This window comes from Lygodium microphyllum, chromosome 2, assembly GCF_053477565.2.
Source record: "Lygodium microphyllum isolate KBCC chromosome 2, Lygodium_microphyllum_v1.1.10, whole genome shotgun sequence".
Taxonomy (NCBI): Eukaryota; Viridiplantae; Streptophyta; class Polypodiopsida; order Schizaeales; family Lygodiaceae; genus Lygodium; species Lygodium microphyllum.
Genome location: NC_141136.1, coordinates 160,347,676 through 160,362,081, shown reverse-complemented (window position 1 = coordinate 160,362,081; position 14,406 = coordinate 160,347,676). Strand labels below are relative to the sequence as shown.

General features: G+C 40.9%; 1 protein-coding gene across 1 annotated transcript; it reads left to right on the top strand.

Moving 5' to 3' along the window:
- Positions 1-11,906: 11,906 nt before the first annotated feature.
- On the top strand, positions 11,907-13,811 carry LHCA3 (PSI type III chlorophyll a/b-binding protein). The gene is made up of 3 exons (XM_087700730.1): positions 11,907-12,273; positions 12,360-12,415; positions 13,007-13,811. The coding sequence occupies exons 1-3, from the start codon at positions 12,070-12,072 to the stop codon at positions 13,620-13,622; spliced, it is 876 nt and encodes a 291-aa protein (XP_087556856.1). The 5' UTR covers positions 11,907-12,069; the 3' UTR covers positions 13,623-13,811.
- Positions 13,812-14,406: the final 595 nt, after the last annotated feature.

Sequence of the window (14,406 nt, the reverse complement as noted above, 5' to 3'; positions counted from 1 at the left end):
TTTTTTCCATTATTTCCCTATTTGTGCCTTGTTTGGGCCTATTTCACAATAGAAACCCTAATGCTTGTTTTCCTCTTTTTTTTCCCCCTACCTTAATGCATCCAAATCACAAAGCAAACACCTACACTACTCCAACATGCTTTTCTAAATCCAAAAAACTAAAAACTTACTTGCTAAGGAGATCGAATACCTCTTCAAACTCCCTCACTTCCTACCTATCTACCTCAAGTACCAATTTGGAAAAAACCCTACTTCAATGCACGATTTCGGAGTACGCAAGCACTCAAGACTTGAATCCCTTTGTCTCGAAAAACGAGACCAAAATGTACTGGGAGCTCATGCTCGACCGCCAAGACCCACGGACCACTTATTCTTTCAAGCGTTTCAAGCAGAGCACTAACGACTACCTCTCACATAGCCGATGTGCTATCTCTCTCTATGAGTGTAGTGAGTTTACCGCCATGCCCGATTGAGTTGCCTCCTCTCCCGAGCACTCCGGTAGCTCCACGATCCAAGTGCAAGCTTCAAGCAAGCTTGATTCTCAAGCTCTACGCTCCAAGTTTCATTGTTGCGAGCTAGAGAAGAGAAGAGAAGAGAGGAGAAGATGGAGAGCTCCTCCACCACAGTCCCTCACCCTCACACACTCACTTCCTCACACTCTCATCCTCCCTCTCTCAAGCACAAGCTCAAGCAAGCAAGCAAGCAAGAAGAAGAAGAAGAAGAGGCTACTTTTGGCCACACACAAGAATGAGCTTCTTCATTCACTTTTTGCCTTTTATACAAAACCCTAACCCTGATTCCCTTTGGGCAGTCATCCCCTTTTTTGTCCGGGCTTGGCCCATTCCTCCAACCCTTCTCCTCCTCTTCCTTATTAGCCTGGCCTCAACCCATGCCTCTAATCATTTACAATTTGCACGCGTGAGAGCTCAATGCTCTTTTACAAAATAAATTATTATGTGTCTTGCGCTCTTTTACAAAAGTATTGACTTGCGCTTTTTCTTGTGTGCCTCTCTCCTTGATTTAAGACTTCTTTGCACTTCTTGTGTTTCTAAAATTTTCTTGGCGTGACTTCGTCTTCCGTTTCACTTTTACCTTGGCCTTGTCTTCTGCTTTAGATTTTTCAGATTTTTCACCTTGTTCGTCTGAGGGTTAACACTATCTTACTTTTAGGAATATTGTGGAGCAAGACTAATGAGTCCCATAAAGTCAAATTTCCATTTCTCAAAGCACTGATAGGCAAGAACTAGCACCATATCCATTCTATCTTTCTTGATGGGTACTTTTGTATACTAGTATTCATCACAATGCTTCATGAATCATTTTGCATCCTTGAATAGTATTGGCCACCAAAGCTGGGTTTGCAAAATCCTCCGTGCCATGGTAATGGCATCAAAATGGTCTCTAGCTATTCTTGCATGTGCTTCTTACATCATGTCTCCAATCTCATGCTCACACATGCACTTTCTTAGCAATCCATCCTACTCTAGCCTATGCAACTGTCCTATGATTAGTTAGGGCCTTGTTTTGATTCGTTTGAAAGTATAGCTACAATGTCATTGATCCAACATTATATTAGGCCGGCTTTGAATATCTCCACCTCTTGTTGTAGAACAAATAACTAGGAATCCAAGAGATTATTGTCGATTCCAATTATTTTTTCCCCACTCTTGACATATGGTTTACAGTAACATGTCACTTGTCTTTTCTTATGACAATATGTTAAAATCAAATTCTAGCAAAAGTAGTAGCCATCTCGTGATGTGGCTTGTTGTGCATGGTTTATTCACCAAATACATCAAGGCTTGATGATCTACAAATAAAGTGAAGGGGTGGCAAGAAGATAGTGATAAAACTTAATCGTGTACACCATGCCAAGTCCCTCACATTCCATAGTTGAGTAATTCATTTGGGTCTTTGTGAGCTATTAAAACTAGCAAAGCTAATAGGAAATCCATGCTCTGTTCTTCTAGCTAACAAAGAATTGCTCTAATCGTAGTTTTGGATGTATCAATTGTGGGAACCAACAATCACAATGTGTGATTGGCCTTCCCTTTATTGAAATGCCAATGAAAGAATAAGAATGAAGCGACAGTGATGGGTGCCAATTGCCTGTAATGTGCGGGTGCATGTATTGTTAGTATAGTAATACATGTGCGGCTAGGCATAGGCACCCTTACCCCCAACACTTTCCACATTGATTGGGTATTTGATAGATGAGTAACATTGTGCTTTTCTAATATGGTGCGATGTTTTTATTGTTGGTGATCAAAGAATGTCTAATAGGGTTATGGGACATCAAATATTGACTAAGATTACTAATAAGGTATGAATAATCGTTATTCACTTTGATTATAGCACATGTTTATTCAACATAAATTGATTTGTTGCTTTTGTTTAGGTGGATCACATCTAAAGAAATAGACATGTTGATGAAGAAGGAATTTCCAACATCCTTCTTGGGCATCTAGGTCCATTTGCTTATTTAGTCAGTGGATGTAATAGACCTAGTTAGAGTTCCTAGTACTCGAGATGGATGTTTTGGTTAGAGAGATTCATGTTTATCTTTAAGGAGTTTGTACTCAAAGAGCAAGGCCAAAGATTTCTATGTTTGAATGATGGGTGCATAAAGAGTATATGTACTACCTCTTTGAGTGCTTAACATAAGTTCACAAAGAGGCTTTTCGTGCATGGAGGCTCAATAAATCATACATCAAGACAAAAAAGGTGTTACCTCTAGAAAGAGAGTCTTTATACTATTAAGTTAGACATCATGCCAAAAAAAGGTGTTACCTAGAGAGAGAGTATTTATAGTGTTGAGCATGGTATGTTTGAAACTTGACTAAGATTTTGATTAGCACAAGATAGCTTGATGATTATGGTTACAAGGTGATCTTTGGAGATCATTCATGGAAAATTTATAAAGGGTCTCTTGTTGTAACAAAGGGCCTAAATCTAGTACTTTGTATCCTTTGCATGTTTTAGGGGTTAAAGCCTATATAGTTGTCACTAAACAACCATCAACTTTTTTATGGCATTGCCATTTAGGGCACATGTTAGTTACTGAAATGAAAGCTTTATATTATTTGGGACAAATTACTAGAATGAAAGCTTTGTGTTATTTGAATTATCTTTCATATTTGAAATTTTCTAATCTTGTTTTTTGTGAGCGTTGCCTTTTTCGTAAACAAACTAAAGTGTTGCATAAGGAAGGTGATGGTAGTAGAAGATTAGAGTACTTGTATTTGTTTCAAATGATTTGTATAGGCATATACCCATTGTCTCATTGGCTAGAGGTTCACATATTTTCACTTTCATAGATGATGCTATTAGGCTTACCATCTTCCTAAGAAGAGTGATATGCTAGATACATTTCAAAAGTGATCAGTATTTGTAGAAAATCTATGAGACAAAAAAGCATAAGTGCTTAAGAACTAACAATGGTGGTGCATTCACTTCTCATGCCTTTATCAAAATTTGTGTAATTTGTGGTATTAAAAGAGATTTAATAGTTCTCAAGAATATTTCATAAAATGGTTGGCTAAGAATATGGATAGGACCATTCAGGAAAGGGTGTGTAGGATGCTCTCTAACATCAATCTCACTAATCGATTTTGGATTGAAATTGTAATGACAATAGTATACTTGATCAACAAGTCGCTCACTTCCACTTTATGACTATAATCCATATGAAACTAGACAAGAGGGGAGAGAGGTGAAGAATCCAAGAGTACACACACAAAAGTAATGGAGACTTGAGAACATAGAGAGATAGAGATGAAATTTGCTTCTTCTTCTTTATTCTTATTCCTTCACACAAAAAGAACTAAGTCTATAACATGATAAAAGACTAATATGAAAGTACCACAATGTATGTACATGGGATCACTAAGAAGGAAAGAAGAGGTGGCACAATAAGTGTGCCATAACCAAGGGTGGACTATGTAGGTATAGTCTAGTTGTAGAATCACTGGTGTATCCTCATGTCAGTCACCTAACCTACCAGTGAGTAATATCTTGTCACATCACCAAGGCACATAGTGGATGCCAACTCATGTAGAGAGATCGATATCTCAACACTCCCCCTCAAGCTCAACATGAGCTCGTGAACTCCAAGCATAGTCTTGAAGTGTTGAAGCTTCTCAACTCCCAAGGCCTTGGTGAAAATATTAGCAGCTTGATCTTGTGTACTCACGTAAATCAAGTCTATATCACATGCCAAAATCCGCTCCTGAATGAAATAGTAATGGACTAGGTTCCTAGCCAATTGAGTTCTACTAAGGTTATCATAGTAAATGATAACCTTCTTTTCCACTTGCATCCCCAAATCATGAAGTAGATTGCATTACTAAGCTACCTCACATGCTGCAATTGCAGCACCTTCAACATCCAAAGGTATAGAAAAAGACTTACAATCAACCATACCATACTTCTTTAACATATCCAATGTATACTGTCTTTGTGTGACAACCATATACCATATGGAGTCTTGATTATCTCTATGCCAAGAAAATAGCATAGCTCTCCCAAATCCTTTATCTCAAATTCAATCTTGAGGAGACCCTTCACATGGTTAATCTCTATCTCACTATCACTCATAATGATCAAATCATCTACATATATAGTACTAACCACAACACCTGTATCACTCTTATAGGAATAGAGTGAGTGATCAGCCTCTTGTACTTTGCATCACTCTTATATAGGAATAGAGTGAGCAATCAACCTATACTCTACAAAATCCAATGCTGACGAGGTATTCTGTTATCCTATCATGCCATGCCTTGGGTGCTTGCTTCAACCTATATAAGGCCTTACGAAGCCTACATGAAAAATCTAGATGATTCTCATCCACATAACCAAGTGGTTGCTCCACATAAACTTCCTCTTGCAATTCGTCCTATACAAAGAAAGTATTCTTAACATCTATTTGATGCATGATCTAAGCTTTTGATGTAGCCACTACTATAATAGCCCTTATAGTGGCCATTTTAGCCACTAGAGCAAAAGTGTGTGCATATCCTTTGGCAACCAAGCATGCCTTTTAGTGCTTAGTAGATCCATCTAACTTGTGCTTGACCTTGTAAACCCACTTGCATTAGATAGTTTTCTTGCCTTCATGTAAAGGCACCAACTCCATGTGTTATTATCCATAACTATAGTCATTTCTTCATCCATAGCACAATCCTAATACTCGTTACCCAATGCATCCTCAAAACAAGGTTCCACTTGCTATACAACCTTAGCCATGTATACATAGTGATGAGCTACATAGCTATCACATGTCATCGTTGTGTTGGCTTTCTTACTCTACTTGATCTCCGTGGATTGGATCACTACTAGGTGCTTTAGCATCCTCTTGTGCCTTCCGCACACCATGTGTCTTAATGTACAGAATCCCAAACTCGTCATCCAAGCTCTCCTCAAAGCCATCTAAATTAGCATCAACATGTGAGAAACCTGATGATACATTTGTCATAATAGGTGAGTCCCCAATTTTTTCTTTACCTTTTCTTGATATATGTGATGTACTTGGTGGAGTAACCTATGACCTCAATCTACCACTCCAAGGTCTATTAACAAAACCATGACTAGGAGACTCTTGTGGTCCACTCAGTGTCTGTGTTGTTTGACCTATTTTTTGCATAGCCACACTCTCATGCTCATCAATCCCAATTGCATTCTACACGTTACTATATTGGCTACTCATTTCATTAAAAACAACATTCTCGTTAACTCTTAGCTCACATGTAACATGGTTATAATATATTTATCCCTTATGCTTAAAAGAACATTCAACAAATACACATTTTTCTCCTTTGGGATTCAATTTACTATGTAACTCATTAGGAATACACATATAAATAGTATATCCAAATACTTTCAGAGGAGACAGATTTGGCTTTCTACATGTAAACTTCTCTTTAGGTGTCATACCATATACAACAACATTGGGTTTCCTATTCTTTATGTATACAACAATAGCAATTGCTTCAGTCCAAAAGTAGTGAGGCAAGTTTCTTTTTGTCATCAATGCATGAGCCACCTTTGCAATATGCCCATTTTCCTACTCATCAACAACTCCATTTTGCTGCAAAGTATATCTACATATATACCATTTCTCTATACTATTTTTCCATAAAAATTAAAAAAACTCATTGGAGAGATATTCTCCCTCTCCATTTGACCTTAAGTGTTTAATATGCAATCATGTCTCCCTCTCAACCAAGGCCTTAAAGCTTTTAAAGTGACTGAACACCTCACTTCTCTATTTGATTGCGAGCTACTCAACTTTAGAAGCTTAAGTGCTTTATGCTTTATGGGCTTAAGCTACTTTGAGATTTATGCTTTGGATGTATCCTACTTGGATGTCGGATGTCTAATGATATGTACATGATGTATTTGAGTAGTGCTTGCTTCATCTGCATTTGACTTTCCTTCCAGTGGGAGATTCTAGCAAATTTGGATATACATAGAGCTTTACTTTGCAATTGAGATTAAGATCGTGGGACATTGACATGTATCTGCTCTCTCTGTGCTTCGTGTATGAAGTTCATGCTTAGTGGGCTAATCTGACACTACTCTTGGATAGGCACCTATCTTTGTCATGGTGTTGTTAGTTATGTATGCATCTTGAATGACTTTGTATTAAGATTTACTTCACTAATCTATCAATTGTGCATGTCCTTTGTCTCTTTTGTTATGCCAAGGCTTGTTATGTGCGTGACTTTTATGTCTATGAGATAGATCTTGTCTGACACCCTACTTGGTTGACAATTCTTGGTGCCCATTGCTCTTTTTTACTCATTGTTAGATGTATTTGCTTCCTGGTAGTTGCAGTTAGTCATGTATTAGTGATAGCTCCGCTTTTGGCTTCTTTTACCTACTATTGTGATTTATTACAACAAGTTGTAAATTGCAAACTATGAGCATTTCCTGAGGGTAATCATTACTATTTGATACCCTTTTGGTCATATTTGTTGGACAGTTGGTCATTTTAGTAGTTTCTCTTATTTTCAGCCTATTTTGGCAATGGTTTTGGCATGTTTTCTGCTAATTATACAACAATCTATTTTCTACATAGTCTACCTCTATTTGACTCATTATGGTTGGTCATCTCAAAGATACGGCTTTGTTTAACATTGCCAAGTTGGATGGTACCAACTATGGCTAATGGAAGTCTCAAACATGGTAGGTTTAGTGCAAAAATTGCAAATTAAGACAATAAGAAACAAGGGTAAACCCGAGAACATGGATGATGATGATTGGGCTAACTTAGATGCACTATGCAAGTCCACTATCATTTTATCACTCTCTGAAGAGGTCCATAATAATTTTGTTGAAGATAAAGATCAGAGTGTATAGATTGTATGATACTCATGGGAAGGACTCTTGGAAGTCCTCCCGGGTCTAAATCATGGGGACACAACAAGTCTTGTGGACATAAGTCTGATCTTACATGCCATTATTGTGGGAAAGCATGACACATATGGCTGTAGTACCATAAGATGGGTGATAACAAGCACAAAGAAAAGGGAAAAGAGAAAGTACATGATAAATCCAATGATCACAATATTATACATGCAAAGTCCAACGTAAAGATTGAGGAGGTAAATGTCATGCAACCTAAGGAGTACGATGGTGACTACATATTAGTAGCCTCTTCATGTGATTCCTCAACTAATGAAGGCTCAGTCTATGTATGCACAGTGTTGGCTCTTGGATTTGGGTGCATCTTTTCATGTGACACCCTATCGTGAGTGATTTCATAGCTATTGCAGTGTATCTAGTTCCGTGCGCTTAGGTGATGATTAATCTCTTGCTATTGTTGACATTGGCGATGTCACTCTACAGTTTTCCTTTGGTAGTACTTTCGTTATGTATAATGTCCATCATGTACCCACACAGACTAAAAGCCTTATGTTTGTTGGGCAGCTTGATGATGCAAGTTATCATACATGCTTTGTGATTCTACATGGAAGATAGCTCGTGGCAAGCTTGTTATTACAAGAGGTGCCAAGTCTGGCAGCCTCTACCCCTCGGTTGTATCTAGTACTATTGACCATGTTTTGTCAATGGGTTCTATCCCACATGTATCTCTCTGGCATGCTCTTCTTGGTCATATATCACTTAAGGGAATGAAAATGCTTAGTGCTTTGTAGCATCTTTCGTCTTTTTACTACTCGCATTTTGAGCCGTGCGATCACTATTTATATGATAAGTAGACTAAGAATTCACATAAAAAGTCTAGTATTCCACACAAGGGTGAGCCTTTGGCTCTTGTGCATTCAAATGTATGTGGGCTTACCCCATAAAGGAGAAATCTGATGTCTTGGCCATCTTTCAGTGTTGGCTTATTCTTGTAGAGAATCAATCTGGGCATAGGTTGAAATGCCTAAGGATAGATAATGGGAGTGAGTATGTCTCATGTGCCTTTGAGCAGTTTTGTGATGAGCGAGGTATTAAGATTTAATTTACCACCCCTTACACCCCTCCCTAGAATGGTATGGATGAGCACATGAATAGAACTATCTAGAAGAGGATCCATAGTATACTTAGCCATGTGGGCTTACCATAGAATTTTTGGGGTAAGGCAGTCTCTACTGCCGTGCATCTCATTAACAAGTCACATTGTAGTGGTATTGACTTTCAGGTTGCTTGCAAAGGAGGTATGGACAAGAAAGCCTCCCTTATATACTCATTTGCATATCTTTGGATGTGAGGCATTCTGCTATGTGCCCAAGGACCAATGCAATAAGCTGGATCCAAAAAGTGTAAAATGCATTTTCCTTGGCTATGGAGATGTAGGTGAGATGGGTTACCATCTTTGGGATCCGCAAGCGGCGTGGAAAGTCGTCCGCAACCATGATGTAGTCTTCCATGAAGACAAGATGCAAAGGCAACCTGAGAAACTAGTTGAGATAAGCAAGGTTATCTTTCAGGAGGAGTCCTCTTGCTCCCGCATAGCTAGCTAGATAGCTTGTACCAGCAATCAATGCTCATGGCCAGGATGTTAGACACAATGTTGGACATGTAGCACAACTTGCCTTGAGGCATTCTATTAGAGATATACACTGACCATTATATGCCCTCCATGGATTATGTCTTGGTTATAGATGAAGGAGAGCCTCTCACCTATGATGAGCCTATGCATAGGGGTGATTATCACTCCCGGGAGAGAACTATGCAGTCTGAGATTAACTCATTGCATAAGAATCATACATGGGACCTGGTTTCCTTGCCTAGTGGTAAGAAGGCCTTGCCTTGCAAGTAGCTATACAAGTTGAAAAGTATCCATGGCCACCCCAAGTTGGCATACAAGGCTAGATTGGTTGCTAAGGGTTTTAAGCAAGAACATGGTGTTGACTTTGATGAAGTCTTTTCTCCTATGGTCAAGATGGCTACCCTATGCTTAGTCCTAGCTTTGGTTTCCTAGCTTAACTTGGATCTTTATCAATTGGATATCAAGACGGCTTTCTTATATGGAGACTTGCATGATGAGATATACATGAAGCAACCCAAGGGTTTTGCAGAGCCTGGTAGTAAGGAACACCTAGTGTGCAGACTGAGAAAGAGTCTTTATGGTCTAAAGCAGGCACCTAGAGAATGGTACTGCAAGTTCAATGCTTTTGTACAATCACAAGGCTACAGTCATACTGCTATGGATCCGTGCTTGTACACAGAGAAATTGTGTGATGGCTCATTATTAATTTTGGTACTCTATGTGGATGACATGATTTTGGCAGGAAAAGCTTATGATGAGCTAGATGCTCTTAAGGCTCAGCTCAAAAAGAGCTTTGAGATGAAAGATTTGGGACATGCCTGTCATATACTTAGTATGCGCATTACGTGTGACAGGCCTAACGGACTACTCTATTTGTCACAAAAGAAGTATATCCATATAGTCATTGAGCACTTTCGTATGCAAGATGTGAAGCCTATTGGCTATCCATTGACTTCTCATGTGAAGGTATCATAGGTCGATTGTCCACAATCAGATGAGCAGAAGGTCGAGATGGCCAAGATTCCATATGCATCTATAATGGGCGGTCTTATATATGCCATGATAGCCACCCGCCCATATATTGCTTTTGCAATTGGTGTTGTGGCACATTATATGGCTACACCTGATAAGAGGCATTGGGATACCGTGAAAGGTATCATGAGATACCTAAAAGGCACTTCTGATATGTGTATTTGTTATGGCAGCTAGGATACATGAGTCATGGGGTACACTGACTATGACTATGCAGGACATGCAAACAGTAGCAAGCCCACTTCTGGCTATGTGTTCACTTTTGCTTGAGGTGTTATTTCATAGATGTCCAGGGTGCAAAAATGCATGGCCCTCGCCACTACAGAGGCCATGTATATTGCAACCAACCACTGAGGCTTGCCAGGAGGCCATTTGGTTACTTACCTTGGTATAACAGATGCTATCCCTACATTGCATTCAAATTCTCTGGGTGCTATCCAATTAGTGAAAAATCTAGTCTTTCATGATGCGAAGACAAAACACATTGAGGTGAGGTATCACTTCATTTGTGATGTTGTTGAGGACAAGACTATTGAGGTGAGGTATCACTTCATTTGTGATGTTGTTGAGGTATCACTTCATTTGTGATGTTGTTGAGGACAAGACTATTGATATTGTCAAGATCTTGACTGACCATAATCTTGCAGACTTGCTCACGAAAAGTCTCTTAGTGGAGTATTTTGCATTCCTCTTATTGAGAGCATTTTGCCTTCCTTAAGAAGATGATGGGCATAGGATGAGATGACATCTTTCCTTATCCAGTTGTACCTATATACACTTGTACTTTTTTCTTTTTTTTTTCCCTCCTTGCTTAGGTAAATTCATCTTTAAGTGGGAGGTTTTTGGGGATAAAGGCACATTTGCCTAGTCGCCCATGTATTACTGCACTAATAGTTTCCATGCCTACACACTACATGCGATGACAAGTGCCCATCACTATCACTTCATTCTTTATTCTTTTAATGATATTTGAATAAAAGGAAAGGCCGCGGTCACACATTGTGACTGTTGGAGTTCTCATATTTGGAGTCTCTCTCTCTTTTGCTCTTGCTCCTTCCACCATAGCTCTGGTAGACACTGGGGCAAACTAGTTAGAGTGATTGCAATCTGAATGAAGTCATCATGACATGGATATTCCTAACAATGAGCACATAATCAAATACATGTTGCATTTAACTTTGCTCAAGTGAGAGTGCTTTCTCTTCACACCCTCCTCTCTTGCACTCACGCTCTCTCTTTGAGCGAGGAAAACCACTCTCTCTCATTGCTTTGATCATTCCATATGCCTCATAACACTTTGTTATTACTGTACTCATTGGTGGTGGATGTGTTGTGCTAGTTGAGATGACATGAGCACTTATTTTAAACAGCCATAACATTAGCTCACTAGCAGCCTAGGTATTGCTTGGTGTGTTGTGTTACAAATTAAAATTGCCAAAACCTTTGTTTTGAAGATAATGATCATGGTATCCTTGTTCACCAAGCGAGCTCAAAAGTATGGAGAAAGCCTTGTTCGCTAAGAGTAGCTCTAATGAGGGTGATGCACCATGCACTACTTGCTATAGCTTTTTTCATGAATATTAAGTAAAGTGAACTACATGTAGCATCGTGTTTTTAAGTCTCGTCGGCCTTCTTGTCATGAAAACGGGCTGCTAACTTCAGTTATTAGACATTAGGAAAGTGTGGTCGTGATTTGTGTCTGGGAGGGGCCCTAATAAGATGTGAGGAAGGGCAAACGAGAAGCATTAGCCCACCTCTAAACTAAATTGTGAAGGGATGCCACGTGAGAGATGAAAATCCAAGTTCATTGGATAGGGCGAGCCTGGTTTGGATTGGCTTTTGTTCGAGGAACGCTATCCTCATTTTCTCAAAAGGTCCCCGTCTCCCTTCGTCTCTGGCGATTCACGTAACATCACTGCTCTCGTCTCCTCACAAGCTCAAGCCTCTGCTCCTCGCACCACACACGCACACCAACCCACCTCCTGATAGAGAGTGAGACAGAGAGGACCGTCGCCTCACAGAGCTTCCCCGCAGCCATGGCCGCCGTGGCTTCCAAGGCCCTCTTCTCCACCTCAGTCGCAGCCCCTACCACGAACGCGGCGGCCTCTCCCCCGTCCCCCGCGGACGCCTCTCGCCAGCAGTTCTTATACGGAAAGGCCCTGCGCTTCTCTCCATTATCTGGCTCCTCTCCCTCTAAGCGGTCCTTCTCTGTGCGAGCTGCATCTGACAAGCCAGTGAAGGTTAGCCTCCCTTCTTACATCTGCTGCTCTCTTCCAATGGGATTCGGGGTCGGGCTGTAGTTGAGTGTGTGTCGTTTGCTTTGCAGGCCGACAGGCAGCTGTGGTTTGCTTCCAAGCAAAGTCTTTCTTACCTGGACGGAACGTACGTTAGCTATTCATTTCAAACGAATTGCGTCTTAATTTTTGGGCTGTGATGAGCCAAAGCCTACTTTGTGAGTGTCTGTGTCTTATTCATGCACTGCGATGAGTCGCTGCTTACTGCGGGAAGAAGGGCTTTGGCCTTCAAGGGCGTCAATTTGTGGCAGAAGTCTCTGTGCCTTTGATTAACAAGAACAAAGATCATAGCCTGTAATTGCTCTAATGTGTGGCAGGAAGCCCCCCCTTGTCTTGTTTTCGAATCCTCAGGTTCTTTGTTATCTTGTTCATCCACCGGGCGTAGCTTACTTGGCACGTCACTGCACCTTTTGCTATGGTCTTTCTTAAGTTAAATGTGCGCTGGAGCGTTACTAGCCCACAACACCAAACACTAGAGTGTCCCATGTCTGTGGTATACAGTTTGCCATCATACCTTTACCCATATGAAGTATGTCCGTCTATCAATTTAAATGCACTTATTTCAAGGTAAGCTCAATACGTAGTAGACTAAGTTTACCTGTTTGAGAACAGAGACGGCTGGCAGTCTCCAATTTGAAGGCCTGTTAGTCATGTGGTTGTTGGGTTTGTTGCTCTGCAGTCTCCCAGGCGACTATGGGTTCGACCCCTTGGGACTGATGGACCCAGAGGGAGCAGGAGGGTTCATTGAGCCCGAATGGCTTAGATATGGTGAGATCATCAACGGGCGTTTTGCGATGCTGGGTGCAGCGGGAGCCATAGCTCCTGAGATTCTAGGAAAGCTGGGGCTCATTCCGCAGGAGACAGCAGTGGTGTGGTTCAGGTCAGGGGTGTTCCCTCCAATGGGCACCTACAATTACTGGGCAGACCCGTACACCTTGTTTGTGTTGGAGATGGCGCTCATGGGTTTCGCAGAGCACCGCAGGGCACAGGACTACTACAACCCAGGGTCCATGGGCAAGCAGTACTTTCTGGGGCTTGAGAAAGGCCTCAGCGGGTCGGGCGACCCGGCATACCCAGGCGGCCCCTTCTTCAACTTTCTTGGGTTTGGCAAGGATGAGAAGTCAATGAGAGAACTGAAAGTGAAGGAGATCAAGAATGGCAGGCTTGCCATGTTGGCTATCTTGGGCTACTTCATTCAAGCCTTAGTGACAGGCAAGGGCCCCTTCGAGAATCTTCTGGACCACCTTGCAGACCCTGTAAACAACAACGTCCTCACTAACCTCAAGATCCATTAAGGAGCTTTCTCAACCTGTTGCCCCTCTTCACTTCCTTTCTAGCTGGCCATTTCTTCCATCAAAAACTGTCAAATCCCGTTGTGGATTAAGCTGTCCCCAATTGCAGCGGCTCTCTTTGGACGTCTCTTCAAAGAGGGGTTTTGTCGCCTTAAGTCGTATGTAAATTATCGATGTCATTGTTTTGATTTACCAGCAGACCTACATTCCCTTGTATTATAAACGTGTGCCGTTATTTGAAGTTACCAAGTGGTTTCATCTTGCACCCCAACTACTCCGCGAGCAACGTGCGTGACTTCTACCAGTAATGTCACGTCAACGTGAACCCTCTGTATCGCAAGTTTTACGTCCCAAGCAAGTATTCGGTTGCTACTGATCGATCTCGTGGAATGGAAGGCTTTAATGGATATTCCAAAGTGTGCTCTGGTTAGTGGTACACCGAGTAGTGCACTTCTCTTTAGATATATTTAATCATAGGCATGAATTACTCCCGTGTGATATATCACTCAAACCACCTCAATTAGACCGTAGTGAATTCCTATGCAAGTGGTTCCCAAAACATGTGTTGAATTAAACCCCATATTCACCAAATCTCTGTTCATATATAACAAACACATGCACTCATTCCACCTCTAGCTCTGTCGCTCCCTGTTCACCTATATTTCGTTTTCCTCCTACCAACCACATTGATATCCATCACCTATTGATGGTGAGTTTCTTGCTCAACCATAAGAAAATAGTGCTGCAAAGATAGTACTTTGAGGAAGGTCTAACATGCCTAGATCGA

Bases quoted from the DNA above. Each gene is read 5' to 3' on its own strand.
- LHCA3 (XM_087700730.1), top strand. From the start codon at position 12,070: ATGGCCGCCGTGGCTTCCAAGGCCCTCTTCTCCACCTCAGTCGCAGCC. The intron at 12,274-12,359 runs GTTAGCCTCCCT...TTTGCTTTGCAG, and splicing joins CATCTGACAAGCCAGTGAAG to GCCGACAGGCAGCTGTGGTT. The intron at 12,416-13,006 runs GTACGTTAGCTA...GTTGCTCTGCAG, and splicing joins CTTTCTTACCTGGACGGAAC to TCTCCCAGGCGACTATGGGT.